The sequence below is a fragment of the Myxocyprinus asiaticus genome, chromosome 12 (genome assembly GCF_019703515.2).
Source record: "Myxocyprinus asiaticus isolate MX2 ecotype Aquarium Trade chromosome 12, UBuf_Myxa_2, whole genome shotgun sequence".
NCBI classification, from domain to species: domain Eukaryota; kingdom Metazoa; phylum Chordata; class Actinopteri; order Cypriniformes; family Catostomidae; genus Myxocyprinus; species Myxocyprinus asiaticus.
In genome coordinates this window covers 36,989,976-37,006,459 of record NC_059355.1, presented here as the reverse complement: position 1 = coordinate 37,006,459, position 16,484 = coordinate 36,989,976, and the positions used below count along the sequence as shown (strand labels likewise).

General features: G+C 37.0%; 1 protein-coding gene across 5 annotated transcripts in view; it reads left to right on the top strand.

The window, feature by feature from the left end:
- The first annotated feature begins 354 nt into the window (after positions 1 to 354).
- Positions 355 to 16,484, top strand: part of col7a1 (collagen, type VII, alpha 1) — a 139,539-nt gene continuing 123,409 nt past the window's right edge. For all 5 annotated transcript variants that reach the window (XM_051711310.1, XM_051711307.1, XM_051711309.1 and 2 more), the window contains exons 1-13: positions 355 to 673; positions 4,746 to 4,766; positions 5,244 to 5,325; positions 7,842 to 8,022; positions 8,109 to 8,265; positions 8,543 to 8,636; positions 8,741 to 8,899; positions 9,078 to 9,235; positions 10,215 to 10,344; positions 10,438 to 10,557; positions 12,797 to 12,952; positions 13,069 to 13,188; positions 13,535 to 13,684. In XM_051711310.1, the coding sequence (XP_051567270.1) occupies positions 5,253 to 5,325; positions 7,842 to 8,022; positions 8,109 to 8,265; positions 8,543 to 8,636; positions 8,741 to 8,899; positions 9,078 to 9,235; positions 10,215 to 10,344; positions 10,438 to 10,557; positions 12,797 to 12,952; positions 13,069 to 13,188; positions 13,535 to 13,684 (1,498 nt within the window). In that variant the 5' untranslated portion in view covers positions 355 to 673; positions 4,746 to 4,766; positions 5,244 to 5,252. The remainder of the gene's footprint in view (positions 674 to 4,745; positions 4,767 to 5,243; positions 5,326 to 7,841; positions 8,023 to 8,108; positions 8,266 to 8,542; positions 8,637 to 8,740; positions 8,900 to 9,077; positions 9,236 to 10,214; positions 10,345 to 10,437; positions 10,558 to 12,796; positions 12,953 to 13,068; positions 13,189 to 13,534; positions 13,685 to 16,484) is intronic.

Genomic DNA, 16,484 nt, shown 5'->3' with positions numbered 1-16,484 from the left:
CAAGTGAGATTTATTTAAATATCGTCCAACCATATTTTCCCAAACCTGATGACTGCAGAACATCTGTAACAATTGGGTGAAAACAGGAAAGGTTGTTAATATAATACTGATTCGTATTCTGTTTGTACCAAATTATAATATTTTGGGCCTCTGCAGAAATAAGATTCTAATTACGAATGTGCAATTTACCTGGGCAAGTACAGGCTCGCGCAATGAGCGCACGAGCAGAGATGACTCATGATTTGATTGGCTGTAATGCGAGAAGGCGGGCAGCTCGTGCACAAATCTGAAAGATGATCCTGAAAAAAGAGTGAAGTAGAAAATAGACAATGTCTTTTGGACATGTGGGATGGACTTATTTAGCTTCAGGCGTCAGAACAAGTCTGGGCTACAATATATTTACAGAAGCAAACAGTAGAACCAAGGAGATATGACTTTATTCCTCTGCTCATAGTCAATGAGAGGGTTTGTGAAGGCTGGACGTTGAGAGGGAGCAAGACGGTTTGGAAATGTTCGCGCAGGAGCAATTTGACAAATGCGCAATTTAAATATTTATTGTTTTCAAATCATTCTCTGAAGATGAAAAAATCTGGATTATTTAAGGGAATGTGTTAGGGCTAGGACTACGCCGTCAACTGCTTCGCCTCGGTCTGTTAGTGACCCGTCTTGAACGGTAAGAAGCCGCCAGTCTCTTTTAAATATATATAGAACACTCTAGGATCAGTGATAGAACGCTCCAGGATCAGTGATAGAACACGCTCTGAGGTCAGTGATTGAGCGCTGTTTGGGCCAATGAAGCTCTACAGTTGTTTGGCTCTAGGTATTGTAGAAACAGATGTGTCAGGATAGAGGCACTGTTGGTTTGTGGAAATGTGGAATGCCATCCTATGACACGGCAAGCTTTGCAAATGCTTGTTTTATGTTTTAGACTCGCACACAGCAAAATTGTATGAGGCTATTATACAGTTATTCAGCGTAGGCAAACTGTCTTCAACTTGCTGTATTTTATTTCCATTGCCAAGTGCACAAGTGAATACAGTGCTAGATGTATCACCAACAGACTGTTATTTTGCTTATAATTAGAGTTTGTTATGGATTCTCAAATATATTAGTCCCATACATTCTTGAAAGCTTAATTTAAATTTTAGGTTCAGTTAAGGTTGTTATTTGACTGAACAGGCTTTAGATATTTTATACTTATACATCTTGCTCTTTTTTTTTTTTTTCTTCTTCTCAGATCTGTTAAGACATCACTGAATAATTAGACACTTAATTTGTATTATACTGCTTGGGGTGTCTGGCTCTAGTGTTACAACATCATTATCTTTTAGTCTGCTTCACTTTTGTTTAGTTAAATCATATCGGTCAAAGTGAATGATGATTAGAGCAGAGAGGGGAGAGAGTGAGAGAATCAAGATTTAGGTCTACAGAAATCTGAAAATGTTCTCTGTATAATATTTGATGCTTTGTTGGACCTTTTGATTAAATGCAAGGTGATTGGGTGTGGCTGTAGGATGTTGACATTTACAACTGAAAAATAATGGGCAGGTATAGATGCGATTAATGTGAAAAGGAGAGATTGATGTGGTGTTAAATTGTAAAATCATCAAAGTAAAAAATGTTACTTTAAAAAGACTCAGTGATGGAGAAGTTGGTCATTCAAATTCAGATTTTTCACACTTTGAGTTTAAGGTCATTGCAAAAATCTGTGGGGGTAAATTCACGCACTGCTTTTGTGTGTGTGTTTTGTTTGTTGTGACTCTTCCTCATCAGCATCACAGCTATTCTAAATTGCTTGTTCAGGCAGAGGGGACGGACAATGACCTCAGTTGAACTTGTGTCATTTGTCACTTTGGATATCTCACACTCAAACAGGCAAGGCCGGAGTGTCTAGGTTACCGTGGACACCTGCTGAGCATGCATGTATGACTGACGGACTGCTTGTGTTTGCTGACTGTACTGTAAGTCTGTGAATGTTAGTGTGTGGGGTTTCCTGTATGAAAGATGCATGTTATTATTGAGAACAGCTGGAATGCTCAGTAGTCTTTCACATAAGATTTCCTTCAGGACAGAGCCAAGACTCAATGCGTTCAAGAACAATAATAAATCTGCCCCTCGAAGATTCCCAGCTTTAGCCCCAGTGTTTGGAAGGCTCTCTTTACAGCTCCTTTAGTGTCTGTTGTTCAGTGCTCTATTCTAGTAAGTAGAGAACTTAAGGTTGCATAGGACTTTTACATGTGTCAGTGTCGGGACAGATAATCAAAAACATCTGTGTATCAGTCTCCATAGCTTTTCAGCTTCCTGATTAGAATGTGAAACATATGCTTTCTTTCTTTCTTTCTTTCTTTCTTTCACTAACTGAAAGATCATGGCCTATTTACAGTACTCTGCCCTCTTCCTGTTTTTCCTATGTGTGGGACGCGTGGAACGAAATAGTTGGGAGTGTGACCGGCAGACAGCTAGGGAGCTTTGACACCCCACTTTCCTTTTGTGTTCTGGAAGGGTGACCTCTCATTCTTTAAGGGGAGGAATATTTTTAATTTTAGTTCTTTCCCTTGAGGGACGAGTCTTGGCTATGAGATTTTCCTTGTTTTGAAACATGAACACTTTGGCCCATAAATACATGAAGCATCATCAATTTGGAGGGAGAAATTAGACACAATAAATCACTCATTAATAAATGTGTGTGAAGAAACTGACCAACATAACACTGCGAAAATGGCTTTCATGCATAAAAGCTAACTTACTTTCTTCATCAAGTTATTCTCATTCAATATTTTACATGGATTTTTAAAAATGTTGACGTCTTCTTGAAGCTCATGAACTTTAGTCTTTAGCCTTCACTTGTCTTCTGTCATGTGCACTACAAGCAAATCAGTCACAAATTGTATATTTAAACATGAACTGTGGTTTTATATACGTCAGTGCTATTTGTTGTTTATGTCATAGGATGTGTGTTGAACTTTATTTCATTTACCTGCAAAACTGGACTGTTCAGATAAACTGTAAAAATAAGCCCTATAACATCAGTTATAGGCCTAGGTGTTTTATGTGTGATATAGGATAAGTTTGCTATCAGTTACACATCATGATACCACTAGTTAGTATTCAAAAAAGAACATTCTGTGAATCGTAATCATTAATCTGTATGCACTTTTTTTATGTTATCCTATGGATGATTATACATTGTCAAACACAAATATTTTACAGTAATAAGGTACAGTATGAAAATGAATGCTTTGTCACTTTTTTTTTGTAGTTTTGTTTAATAATATAGATCTAGCGCATTTCCATTGAGGTTAGCTGGTGTATTTGGTGTTTTAAGTGTAGCTATTGCACTGTAGAATGGCCTGCAAACAGTTCATGTTGTTGTTTCTTCTCCAAGCATCCACTTTATATAGCTTAAGAATGTGTCTGTAAATCCTCAGTCTTTTATGTAACGCCACACACCAAATAGCTGTTTTTTGTTGTATAATAAAAGTCAAGACAGAGATCTTTTTTAATTGGGTTCACATACAGAAATTCATACAGTTTTCCATTTCATTTTATGCAAATATTGCAGTGAATGATGGCGGTCTCCATAGCAATGCTCTTGACACCAGGTGTGCTGTGACACGCCCCCTCAATTAATTCTGTAAAACCACAGGTGTGAGAGAGAGGGCGATGGAATGCACAAAATATAGATGAAGGGAGGGAGAGGCTGCAGTTGACAATCTGGTAGTTCAAATTCAAGTGTGCCTCAGTCAGGATGCTTATAAATTCTGTATAATTAATACCCTGTCATGAACCACATAATGACTGTGTCCTTATAATTAATGCAAAACTAAAACAGAGACAGACTGAGTTTTCTTGTGTACAGCTGCATTTATGATTATAGAGCATTTAACTTTACCATTGATGTAGTTTAAAAAAAAAAATGTAAGCAAATTGTTGTAAAATCCTCTTTAAGGAGACATCTTTTAATTAATGACACAATAAAACAGTATACATTTCATAGGACATTTTCACTCAGCCGAAAATAAAGCATGTCAAACATCAGGCTTGGGTGTGGGAGGTGTGATGGTTTATGAGTTTTGGTCTGCATAGATATGCCTTTTTAGGATGCATTGAAGGGCATCTGGATATTTTGAAAGTGGTTAAAAAATATTCATGTATTGGCTTTTTTGAGACCTTGAAAGGAAGTTTAACAGGCAAATAAAGTCTTTACCACGATAAGGGAAATTAAGGGAAAGAGTTTGTTTTTCTCCCCAGACAGACACACCGGAAAAATAAACAAATACACACAATTATTCAGTTATGTTTCTCTGACTCAGATCTTTGAAGGTTTAATTTTGAACATATGTGTTTTATTTGTGTCTCTCTACATCCGCAAGTTATTTAACTTTGTGTTTAGGATCAAGTGCAAACCAGTGTGACTCAGTTTGACAAATATGGGCCACAATTTCCTCTTAATATAAATAAAAAACAGACCTATCTGCTGGAAATATATTTTTAAAACACCATCTTTGAAGACACAAATATCAATACTCAGCAATCTTCATGTTTACAATGCCTGCTTTTTCTGCTGCTGCTGGAAATGAATGGCATGTTATTCAGCTTGTGTTTCCCTCATGAAAAGTGAAAAAATTACATAAAAGTGTTTGTGTTTAATATAGACAAACAGTAGTCTTTTAAAGTGGATAGTATTGTTGAATGAAGGGCTAAGTACTTCTGATTGCTGAATGAGAGTGTCCTTGTAATTTCAGCTCCAGTGCAAGCAGAACCATGTAAGTTTGTGAGCATGTTTCAATATACTATCATGGCTTTTATAAGCAGAATCATATAGTAGCATATTATTATGGATAATAGTAGTTTGTAATATCTTTAATCATAATAGCAATATATTAGCAATTTTCTACTAAATGAATAGCCTCCTCAAAAATGTATTCTTCATTGAGTTTTATAAAGTACCCACTATATGACTGCTTTTCAAAACTTGCATCAGCTCATCTCACTGTGAGTCTTTGCTCTTTATTTGGTGATGGTTGCAAGCCCCACCTTGTTAGCCTTTGTTTAAATGTGTTTGAGCTTTGCCTGATGTTTATGGTAACTGGGCATTTACTTCACCTGAAGTAGGAACATTATGTTACACTGCTACTGAAACAGTACGTATTGCAAACTGAACTATTATAGTGGGTTTTAGATGACTGTGTGTTTCATGATTTTCTCTTTGTGTGTATGTGTGTGTATGTCATTATATATAGCATTTGAAAATGGGGTGCTTGCACCAATGGACTCTGCTTGTTGCTGTATTGCTGTATCTACCATCACGGTCTACAGCTCAAGGTAAAGCTTCACATTCACTTCCAGGAAGTGCATTCAATGAGTGTAGAGAAGAACTTATGTAGTTTCCATAAAGCCATTTCGAGGTTACCAGTGTGTAATTTCATATTAAAATTACTTTATCTACAGCCAATTTGGTTCCCATTTACCATATTTAAAGTTGCGATAATAATTTACCGAATTTTTCTTGTGTGAAGAAACTGTGCTCAGACATTAAAAAAAAAGTTCAGCTCAAAATTACATTTCTGTCATTACGTACTCATCCTGATGTTGTTTCATAACCGTAAAACTTTCTTCCTTCCATGGAACAAAAAGGAGATGTTTGGCAGTATGTTAGCCTCAGTCACTATTCACTTTTATTTTAATTGAAGCCACTATTTACTTTTTTTATTTCATTGTAGTCACTATTCACTTTTTACTTAAAGTCACTATTCACTTTTAATTTCATTGTAGTCACTATTCACTTTTAATTTCATTGTAGTCACTGTTCACTTTTAATTTCATTGTAGTCACTATTCACTTTTAATTTCACTGTAGTCACTATTCACTTTTTATTTCATTGCATTGGAAAAGAAGAAATAAAAGTCTCCTTTTTGTTCCATGGAAGAAAGAAAGTCATACAAGGGTCATAACACTTGAACTAAGTTGAGCTGTGCAAGAAAGTCTCAAAATCACATGATCAATATCATAAATATTATTTTACATGCTGCACATACATATTTGGCTATTTGTCATCATGTCCAATCTAGGGATGTGCGAGACTAGTCGACTAAACTGTTCTGATGCTGCTAGTCGACACTGGAATTACTAGTCGGTTAATATTCCCCCCATTAAACTGATAATAATTTTTACACATTTACGTTTGGCTTTATATTTTTACAGAGGCTGCACTTAGTACTGTCATATTAATGTTACATATTTTAAATAGAATTAATAATGCAGATATTATTTAAAAAGAGGATATCTGGAGCAGATACAGAGTTGAATTTCACCTCGGGCTGCGCGTGCTTCTTCGCTCACTCACTCGCGGCGCGCGCAGGAAAATATCTTCTCACTAGACAAGAAAACTCAGCAAAGTAGTAATGAAATCACTTCGGTGGTGCGGGAATCGGCTTTCCAAATGTTTGAAAGTCCCTATGGATGTTTTCACATTTGAGTCTTCTTTACATCTGTGCATGCTTGAACGTTATTTTTCCACTGAGCAGGCTTTTTTCAAGCGCAGGATAGACGCCTCAGGTGAGTCAAGTCCCGTCTTTCACCAGACCATGTCGACGGGTTAATTTTACTCAACAAAAACGTATGCTTTTGAGTAAGTAGCCTAGAAAATAACTGTTTTAGACTAGGTATGCCATTTTTTTTAATCAGGTGATTAAGAAGGCTGTTTTCAACCTTTTTTTTTTTACATCGTAACTCTTATTGTTTGACATTCTTTACCAAACAGCTGTCATATTAGATCAATGGTTAATGCATGACTGCATGTCGTGAAATACGGGCAACTTTCAGCGCATTTTGTTCTCTCTCATAGATTTGGATTAGTCTACCTGTTAATTATTTTCAACAATGTCCTGACTGTTTAAATATGTTAAGTAACTTTTACTTGGTGATTTCCATTTAGAACAGGCTTTTAATTGTTGTTCCATTGATCCTGCACTATTCATTCAATTGTTTTCAATAAATATGTCTATTAAATATTCACTAACGTTGATTCAGTGAATGCTTGTCATGTTGTATATTTAAAGTACAATGATCATAATTCAAGGCGAGCATGTCGCAGATAAATGCCCCTTTTCAGTGGAATTTAGCTTCGGATTTGGAATAGATTAAGTATTTTAAATGGGTCCCATAAAAACATTTTTTTTCTGAAAGTTGGTTTCTCTTTAGACTAGTCGACTAGTCAGTTACAAAACTTCCGTTCAAATTAGTCGTAGCGCACATCCCTAGTCCAATCACATCTGCTGCAACGACTCATGGATAAAATCAAACCCAGCAGTTGAATTACTTTGCTACCTTAAGGGGAAGTAATGTAGCCGGTGAGTCACTCACCGTCATGTATCTGATGACTGATAGACTGGGCTGTGTCAGCTTCTGAGTAAATCGGCCCAGATGCTCTGTTCGCTAACTTAAAATGGCTTTGCAGAATGGATGGTGAGATGTCACTTCCTGTGTCCTTTAATCCTCCACTGAATAACTGAGTTGAATAGGCCACAGATGTAAATGCTTATGGCAATATTCATTCTTGTTAATTTACTGAGACATGAAAGATTATTGGACCATAGCGGACATGGAGCATAATTTGACCCACTTTTTGGTGTCTAATCTAATTTTAGCTCCACTGATGAAAACATTCTGTATCTGTATAAATGAAAGAAAGCCCACATATCCTGACCTAATACACTTAAACATTTTATTTCCCTTTTATATAATAATAAAAAAAGGATATTCAAATAATTATGGAAACAGTAGTGCATATTTCTGTGTTTGTGTCAGTATTAAATAACTTTTTTTTTGTCTGTTAACAGGCCAGTGCAATAATGTTGGTGCTGCAGATATTGTGTTTCTGGTGGATGGATCATCCAGCATTGGCCGGGCAAATTTTGTATTGGTGAAGAGTTTCATGGCAGGGATTGTCAAACCCTTTGCAAGGGCAGTAGGACCCAATGGCATCCGCTTTGGAGCCATACAGTACAGTGATACTGCCAGGTCTGTGAAGATGAATGTGTGTGTAAGCTTGTTGGTGTATTTGATTATTATGTATGTGTTAAAGGAATGTATTTTATCACCATCAGGGTGGAGTTTACCTTCACTACATACCTGAATGGCACTGCACTTATAAATGCCATAGAGAATATCAACTATAAAGGTGGAAACACACGCACTGGGGCTGGCCTCAAATACATTGCAGATAACTTCTTTAATCCCACCTCTATCAGAGATGTACCCAAGGTGAGCTGCTTAGTTTTGAGTGTGTTGGTTCATTTTATTTTTAATTTGTTGATAATTGTGCTATTGTAGCCCTTTGAGTAAGGGTGCAGTTGGAAAGTATGGCAAATTTTAGGACTTGACCATGACCATTTTGACATTGACCAAGTTTAACTCAATTTTAGTATTGGCATAGTTCATTAAATTCATACTGGTTTCCCACTAATATAATTAACAATTATGAATAATGTACAATTCATTTAATTTCATTATCTCATCAGTCAGTCTTTCACCCCTTTAGATCACTATTCTCATTACCGATGGTAAATCTCAGGACAGTGTGCAGGAACCTGCTCAAAAACTACGTAGTCTAGGAGTCAAAATATTTGCTGTGGGTAAGAGCTGTGTGTGCATGTGTGTGTGATTTTATTTATTTATTTATTTATTTATTTATTTTTTATATATATATAAAAAACTCCCTACCTGTCGGTATGTTCAGGGATAAAGAGTGCAGATCCAAATGAGCTGAATCTTATTGCCTCTCCTCCACAAAGTAAGTTCACCTCACAGATTGGGAACTTCAAAGCTCTCAGCACTTTGCTGCCCCTTGTGTATCCACGCGTCTGTACAACAAGTGGAGGCTCATATACCAGTGATGGTAAGCCAAACACGGGCACACACACACACACACACGGATTCACAATGCAAAAAAATTGCAAGAATATGTTTCTTTTTGGAGTTTTGTCACATTTTATTTTTTAATATATAGGATTGAAAGTTGTGTGATGTTAAACAAAGCCTGCTAAATGAACTTGGTGTTTCTGTTTCACCCTCAGACGCCTACAGTGGTCCATCAGATTTGCAGTTTTCAAGTGAGACCACTGATTCACTGAGATTTCGATGGACGTCTGCAGGAGGGCCTGTGAGTGGCTATGTGGTTCAGTACAGGCCCCTAACTGGCTTGGGTCAACCAATTACAGCAGAGCTCCGACAGGTGAGAAGGATTAATTTGTAGGATGTATATTATAACGATATATCCATGTGGCTTTCAGTGGGCAGGACTCCTTCAAGTTACTGTTTTTACCTGTAAGAGTTGTAAAGAATGTGAAAATACTGAGCTGGACATGCTTGTTATCATAAGAGGTGCAACTTCTGTCATGTGAACATGATTTGCATTTAAAAATTTGACACAAAGCAGAAAACTATGCTCTGCAAACTGTGTTGCACGCCAGTCTTTCAAAGTTAAGATTAATGGTAATACATTTTTTCAAGTAGGCTGCCAAAAGATTTAAGCAGTGAAGCAGCTGTCAGACTTATCATCATTTGTTGTAAATAATCGTATCTTTTGGTTGCGTCCCAAATTAAGACCATAATCACTTATTTAAGTATTTAATTCACTATATTAACATAAAATAAGAATTACCACATGGTTTTTTTAATATATCAACCTTTTTTTTTTTACTTAATTTCCAGCAAAAGTAACTATATTGTGATATATACTGTAATATCAAGTTACTCATACCATGATATAATATTTTACATGCATTATATAGTTCATTTTGCATATTTAATATGGTCCACCCCTACGTTGGAGAGATGCCACTTCTGTTCGGCCACTATTGTGTCCTTGAGCCAGACATTTAACCACAGGTGGCCTCAGGGGGTTCTGCAGGCACTCTGCATGTACAGCCTGCAGCTTTGGAAAAACCACAGAAAGAATTAATTTTTGCTCCAGTAAATTGTAAATGTTGCCAGAAGTAATTTGAGGCAGATGAGAGTGATTATTATCAGGAGTTACTTGACTCTGAATCCTGAGAGATTGTCCATTTAACTCTTCATCCTAAAAGGATTTTGTTTTGCTTAAACTTTTATAGAGTTAAGGTGATTTTTTGTAATACTGAAAAACTATTGTTTACACTAAGTATAGCGTAATAGCATCCAGATGAACTTTAGCCTTTATCCTTTTCCTGCAGGAAACGATACCAAGCAGCCAGCAGAGCTATGTTGCACGAGAACTGCGTGCAGGCACAGACTACCTGATCACTGTGATCGCTCAGTACCCCAACAGCTTAGGAGAGTCTGTTTCAGCCAAGGCCAGAACAAGTGAGAACTGCACAGAACTTCAATTTATCATTTTTTTTTAAAACTAAATCAATCAAACTTACTCAATCCCTCCTACCCCAAACTACTCTCTAGAGCCTCTCCCAGGTGTGACTGCACTACGGCTGGTTCAAGCTGGGTTTTTAACTCTTGCATTGGCCTGGAATGCTCCACCTGACCAAGTACAGGGCTACAGAATTACCTATGGTCCTACAGGTGAGATAGACATACAGTACTACACACAATATATCTACACACATTCTAATCCACAATTCTACAATGTAACTCTTTAAATAGTTGAACATTACTTCTAGTATTATTCAGGGGAAGAGATTATGGAAGATAAATATAGAAGAAATAAAATAAAGGCAAATATGTCAGATGTCTAGAGAAGGAAAGTATAACTGGGACAAGCAACATGGTAACATAAGCTAGATTTTTACATTTATTAAGAAAATGTGAGCGGTATTTGCACAGTGGTAGATTATTCTGAGTGGTTTTAGTGGATTTCATGCAATTACTAGGGTGTTCAGCGTCGTTTCTAGGTGGTTACTTTGGTGTTCTGGATGGTTGCTAAATGGTCAAAAGATCCCACACCTAAGTCTCAGTATCAGCTAATGATATTCTTGTACTTAGATATTGCCTTGGTTCCTCCTTCAGTGTAAATCTATGGGATAATTGTGGATGCAGAATCATACGGAAGTCATACGCCTAATCACTTAGAATAGTAAAAGCACACCTCTACTTAAAATAATATATGTGTATGACTTTCTTTCTTCTGCAGAACACAAACTAAGATTTTTAAAAGAATATCTCAGCTCTGTAGGTCCACACAATGGAAATGAATGGTGTTCAAAAAGTGAAGCTCCAAAAAGCACATAAAGGCAGCATAAAACCATACAACATGTGGTTTTATCCGTCTTCTAAAGCAATCCAACTGGTTTTAGGTGATAACAGACCAAAATATAATGATTTTTAAGCTTGATTACATGCACAGAGCACTAGATGGCACTAGAAAGTGTAATCAAGCTTGAAATCAATATTGTGCCTAGACAGGGGTCTGGGTAGCTCAGCAAGAAAAGACGCTGACTACCACAACTGGAGCCGCAAGTTTGAATCCAGGGTGTGCTGAGTGAATCCAGTCAGGCTCCCTAAGCAACCATTTAATTATAATTATGTTTATTTATCACACATTATACATTTGCACTTTCTTTTTTTCACATATCCAAGCTAAACTGGGGTCAGAGTGCAGGGTCAGCCATGAAAGCCATGGCCCGGTTGCTGGGGTTGGTAGAGTCACGTTGGGTTAACCTCCTCGTGGTCGCTATAATGTGGTTCTCGCTCACGGTGGGGCACATGGTGAGTTGTGCGTGGATGCCACGGCAAATAGCGTGAAGCCTCCACTCGCGCTAGGTCTCCGTGGTAATGCGCTCAACAAGCCACGTGATAAGATGCGTGGATTGACGGTCTCAGACACGGAGGCAACTGAGATTCGTCCTCCGCCACCAAGATTGAGGCGCATCACTACGCCACCACGAGGACTTAGAGCGCATTGGGAATTGGGCATTCCAAATTGGGGAGAAAAGGTGAGGGAAAAAAAAAAAAGATTGTGTCTAGACAGAAATGGCAAGGTGTATAGTGAAAAAGGTGTTATATTTTGGTCTGTTCTCACACAAAATTGCTTGGATGGGTTAAACCACTGTAGTCAAATGGATTACTTTTATGATGCCTTTATATGCTTTTTGGAACCATTAATTTGCATTTAATGGGCTCACGAGCTGAGATATTCTTCTAAAAATCTTTGTATCTGTTCTGCAAAAAAACAGTCATCCAGATCTGGGATGGCATGAGGTTGAATAATTGAGAGAATTTTAATTTTTGAGTGAACTATTACTTTAAAAAGTCACACAGTTTAAGGTATCAATCATATACGCAGCACAAATGATGCTAGATGAGTTACATGCTTAAATGCTTGGGTTAGGGGCTCAAATATCTAACCCCAATTAGAGCAATAGTAATAGTGATGCTTGCCTAAACAAGTACCACTAGCTAAGCATTTGTAGAAGTTTGATAAAAGGAAGATGGGGATGGCAATAAAAGGTTGTTTTTGTTCCCCAAAGCATTATGTCTATTGTTTGAAGGAGTGCCAGTTTGATTTGTGGTTGGTATCCAGGTGTAAGCTGGCAAAGAACAGTCAAATTAGGTGTGGCCCTGTGTCGGGTCATTTAAGGAAAGATGTTTGAACCTGCCTAATGTTGCCTGCAAATTAAATGATGCTGAAACTGTGATTTGAAGCTACACTGACTCATATGTTGGTGATGTCCTTAGATATTCTCTGGCTTTTATTCTAGAAGCTGCTATTCATGTGATTTATATGTATAGACCTAAGTGCTTTTACTGTATTTTCTTGTGTGTGGCATAAATTATGTGTGTTCCCTTTTTGTTTGGTTAACAGGTCAGCCAGCTGTGCAGTTGGTGGAGCAGTCTGTTGGGGCAGAGTCTACTTCTCTAACTTTGCACAGTCTTAAGGCAGACACGGAATATGTCATCAACCTATACCCTCTATTTCCCCGCAACAGTGCCTCACCAGCTACTCTGACTGCACGCACACGTGAGTCCTCATATTAAAAAAACACATTAACAGACGCACTGTATTACATTACTGAATAACCACAGCATATATGCTACCGTCTGAAGCTCTGTCCATCTATTTGCCTGTGTTTGCAGTGCGTTTAGAGGGAGTGCAGCAGCTCTCTGTTGAGACCATTTCCAGCAACGGTGTTCAAGTCCGCTGGACAGGAGTGACAGGGGCCAGAGGATATAGAGTTGTCTGGGGCCCTTTCACAGGTCAACAACCAAATCTCAGATGATTTTTTAAGGGGCTATTTTTAAGAAAAAAAATTCTGCAATGTGATAAATTAATGCATCGACTGATAATAATGTGGTGACTCAAAACTTTTAATTCATATTCCCTTAAAAGCTTGTTTGGTTTTTATCAGATTATCAGGTTTCATCAAGTCCTTATTCTTGGCTTAGCAGCATAGAATTAAAGACCTGATTTTACATTGCCAACACAAAATTTTCTCAGATGCATCATTAACAGCTGTCCCACTTACACTCACTGTCCATCTAAATTACCACAGAGAAGTCTTTACACCATTTTTTACAATTTCTCTGGCTGTGTCTCTATTAGGAAGTGATGTGGAGACCGTAGAGCTGAGAGAAAATAGTGAATTTCACACATTGGTGAATCTGCAGCCAGACACAGAGTATATTGTTACAGTCATTGCCCTGTACAATGGAGAAGCTGAAGGACCTGCGGCCACTGCACGCTTTAAGATAGGTACACTAACACACACAAGTAGACACATGCACAGCTAATGGTATGACAAAGCAGAGAAAAACAATTTTGTCACACTTTGTGTGTTTGGCTTCCCAGACATCTCAACACAACCAAATAAAACAGGCTGGATGACTGTGAGGAAGGATTGCTGCACAAGGTAGTTTAGTTTACAGTAGGGCTGAAACAATTAGTCCACGTTATCAACAACGTTGATAAAAAAAATTGTCCACAAAAATTTTAGTTGTAGAATAGTCGATTTATCTCATTTAACGTAACATGAAATCACATTAAACTCTAATGATGACGTGTGAGAGCAGCACTGCAGTTTGTACCTGACTGAGGAGAGGAAGAATTACACAGCTCACAGTCCAGATGCACTCTAAACTTTCCAACCAGCTTCAGGTGTAGATTGCAAAGTATGAGGGAATAATAAATAAGTAAATATAGAAGCACTCTCGTTGTGGAATATGTGAAGCCGGAGCTCTTTAAAGGGAACACCCCGGCGATACATCTTAAATGCAGTTATATTTAATGCGTTATAGCTTTATTAAAGTTCAAATAATAAGGAAGCAGGTCATGTAAATAACTACAAACTCTGAAACTGTCATTTCTCTGTGTGGTCAGCACATCTATGAGTTGCACGAATGTCCCGATCTAAGGGGGAAGAGACTGAAACTGCATCCGGCTGAAGCATACTTTGTCATGGGGACATTTATCCCTCGAGCACGCACGCTTGCTGCAGCTAAATTATGTGATGGCTCGTGACTTGTTGAATCATAATATATGTCACTCTGCATTTCTTATCATGATGAAAACTGGCAATACGCAGCTTTATAAGAGCGTTTGTTTTTTGGGAGTTAAAGATGGATTGAAGTGAACAGAGGTAGTCTTTGCCCTAGTATGCACTGCAACAAAACACATTTTTGATTTGTTTTGGCTTGTTTTCCAATATAAATATCAAACTCCTTTAAAACAATGTACATTTTCTTTAGCAGCTGAACTGCAGAAGAAAAAATTGAGAATGTTGAATATATTAAGAAATAAAAATTTGTATAAATAAAAATGCATTCACCTGAGAAGCGGCATATAAGATATTTAGACTTGCTTTTAGAGAATAGATCTTGAATAAAAGTATATTTTGTCTTTACTGCACTCACAGAAGTATAACCAAGTGAAAAAAATACACTAATATATAAAATACTTAGTCTCTTAAAGCAAGTCTAAATATCTTATGTTGCTTCAAGTAAATGTATCATGTTTTAAAGGATATTTAGACAATTTTAAATGAAAAACAAGACAAACACTTGATAATGATGGGATTTTTTTTTGCAGTGAATTCTTTACTGAATTAAGTATTTGTCATTTAGAGATATTTTTAAAAGATGATTTTGTTATAAGCACATTTAATACAACATTTTATGTTGGGGCACAAGCTGAATAATTGGTTAAGCGCTAACGTTTAGTTGTTGCAATAATTGCAGAATAATCATTAATCGATTATTAAAATGATCGTTAGTTGCAGCTCTAGTATGCAGATGTGAGACTTCTGAAATAAAACAATAAGTGCATTTAACCCTTAAATGCATGGTAATTTCCTCAAACACTAACATATTTGGGTCTTTAGAGACCTGGCACTTATATCAATCAACAGTGGATGTACAAAATGCCCAGATACTGTACATTTTTACAAATATTTAAGACTATTAGTAAATGTATATATTTTGATGTTTTATTTTTCATAAATTAAAGACAACAAATTACAACAAATCAGGACAAATCAAGAACAGGATTCCTTATTTTCAAACTGAATTTTCATGATGCAACAGGCTGTCAAACACATTTAGCAACAGTCTACACGTGTATCTTGTATTTTCACAGGCACTTGAGTCTAAATAGATGCACAACTTACATTACAGTATTTCAGCAGTACACCTGTCAGGAACGCTAGCAGGAAGTAGGACCCAAATGCAGGAATGACTGAAAACATTTTATTAAACAACAGAAAACAAACAGGCAAACACAAAACTCATGGGGGAGAGAAAACAAACCAGAATAAAAATAAGGACTGACTGGGAACAGGAACAAGACAGGAACAGATGAACTGACAAACAAAATGATTCAATAAACACAAGACGATTCAATAAACGCAAGACACTAAATATAGCTGAAGACACATGAGGGACAGGTGCAGACAATCAACATGACAAGGACTAAACAAGGAGGCGTGGCAAGAGGAAACAAGCGGGCTGGGTCAGAAGAGCACATGTCACTGAGGTCGTAGTCTTGTTGCACAGAAAGTCAATGTGATATAGTATTTATTTGTATGATATAAGACACAAAGAAATAGATATGAAATCATTATAAAAAATATAATTTATGGAAGTGCAAAAAAAAAAACAAAAAAAAAAACACTTACATACCTCGGGTTTCTAGAGACCCTGTACACTTTTGGAACTTAAACCATAAAAAAGAAAAAAAAAAAAAAAAAAAAAAAAAATATATATATATATATATATATATATATTTTTGCATTTTTGCCATTCTTTTTTTACACTATTTATAAGAGATAATTGAGGAATACTAAAGAGATGTGGGCACAATTCCAAAAAATGGATGAGGTACAGGGGGTGGAATGAGGTCCTGAGTCTCTAAAGACCCGTGGTATGCGTTTAAGTGTTAATATTCCTCTCTCCCTAAGAGAGAGATGACTCGTGTGTAAATTTGTACCCTTCAGCGTGCTAATGGTGGCATGCATGCCTAAGGTTGCCAACCCCTGGCCTAGTCTGTCACGACGTGCCTT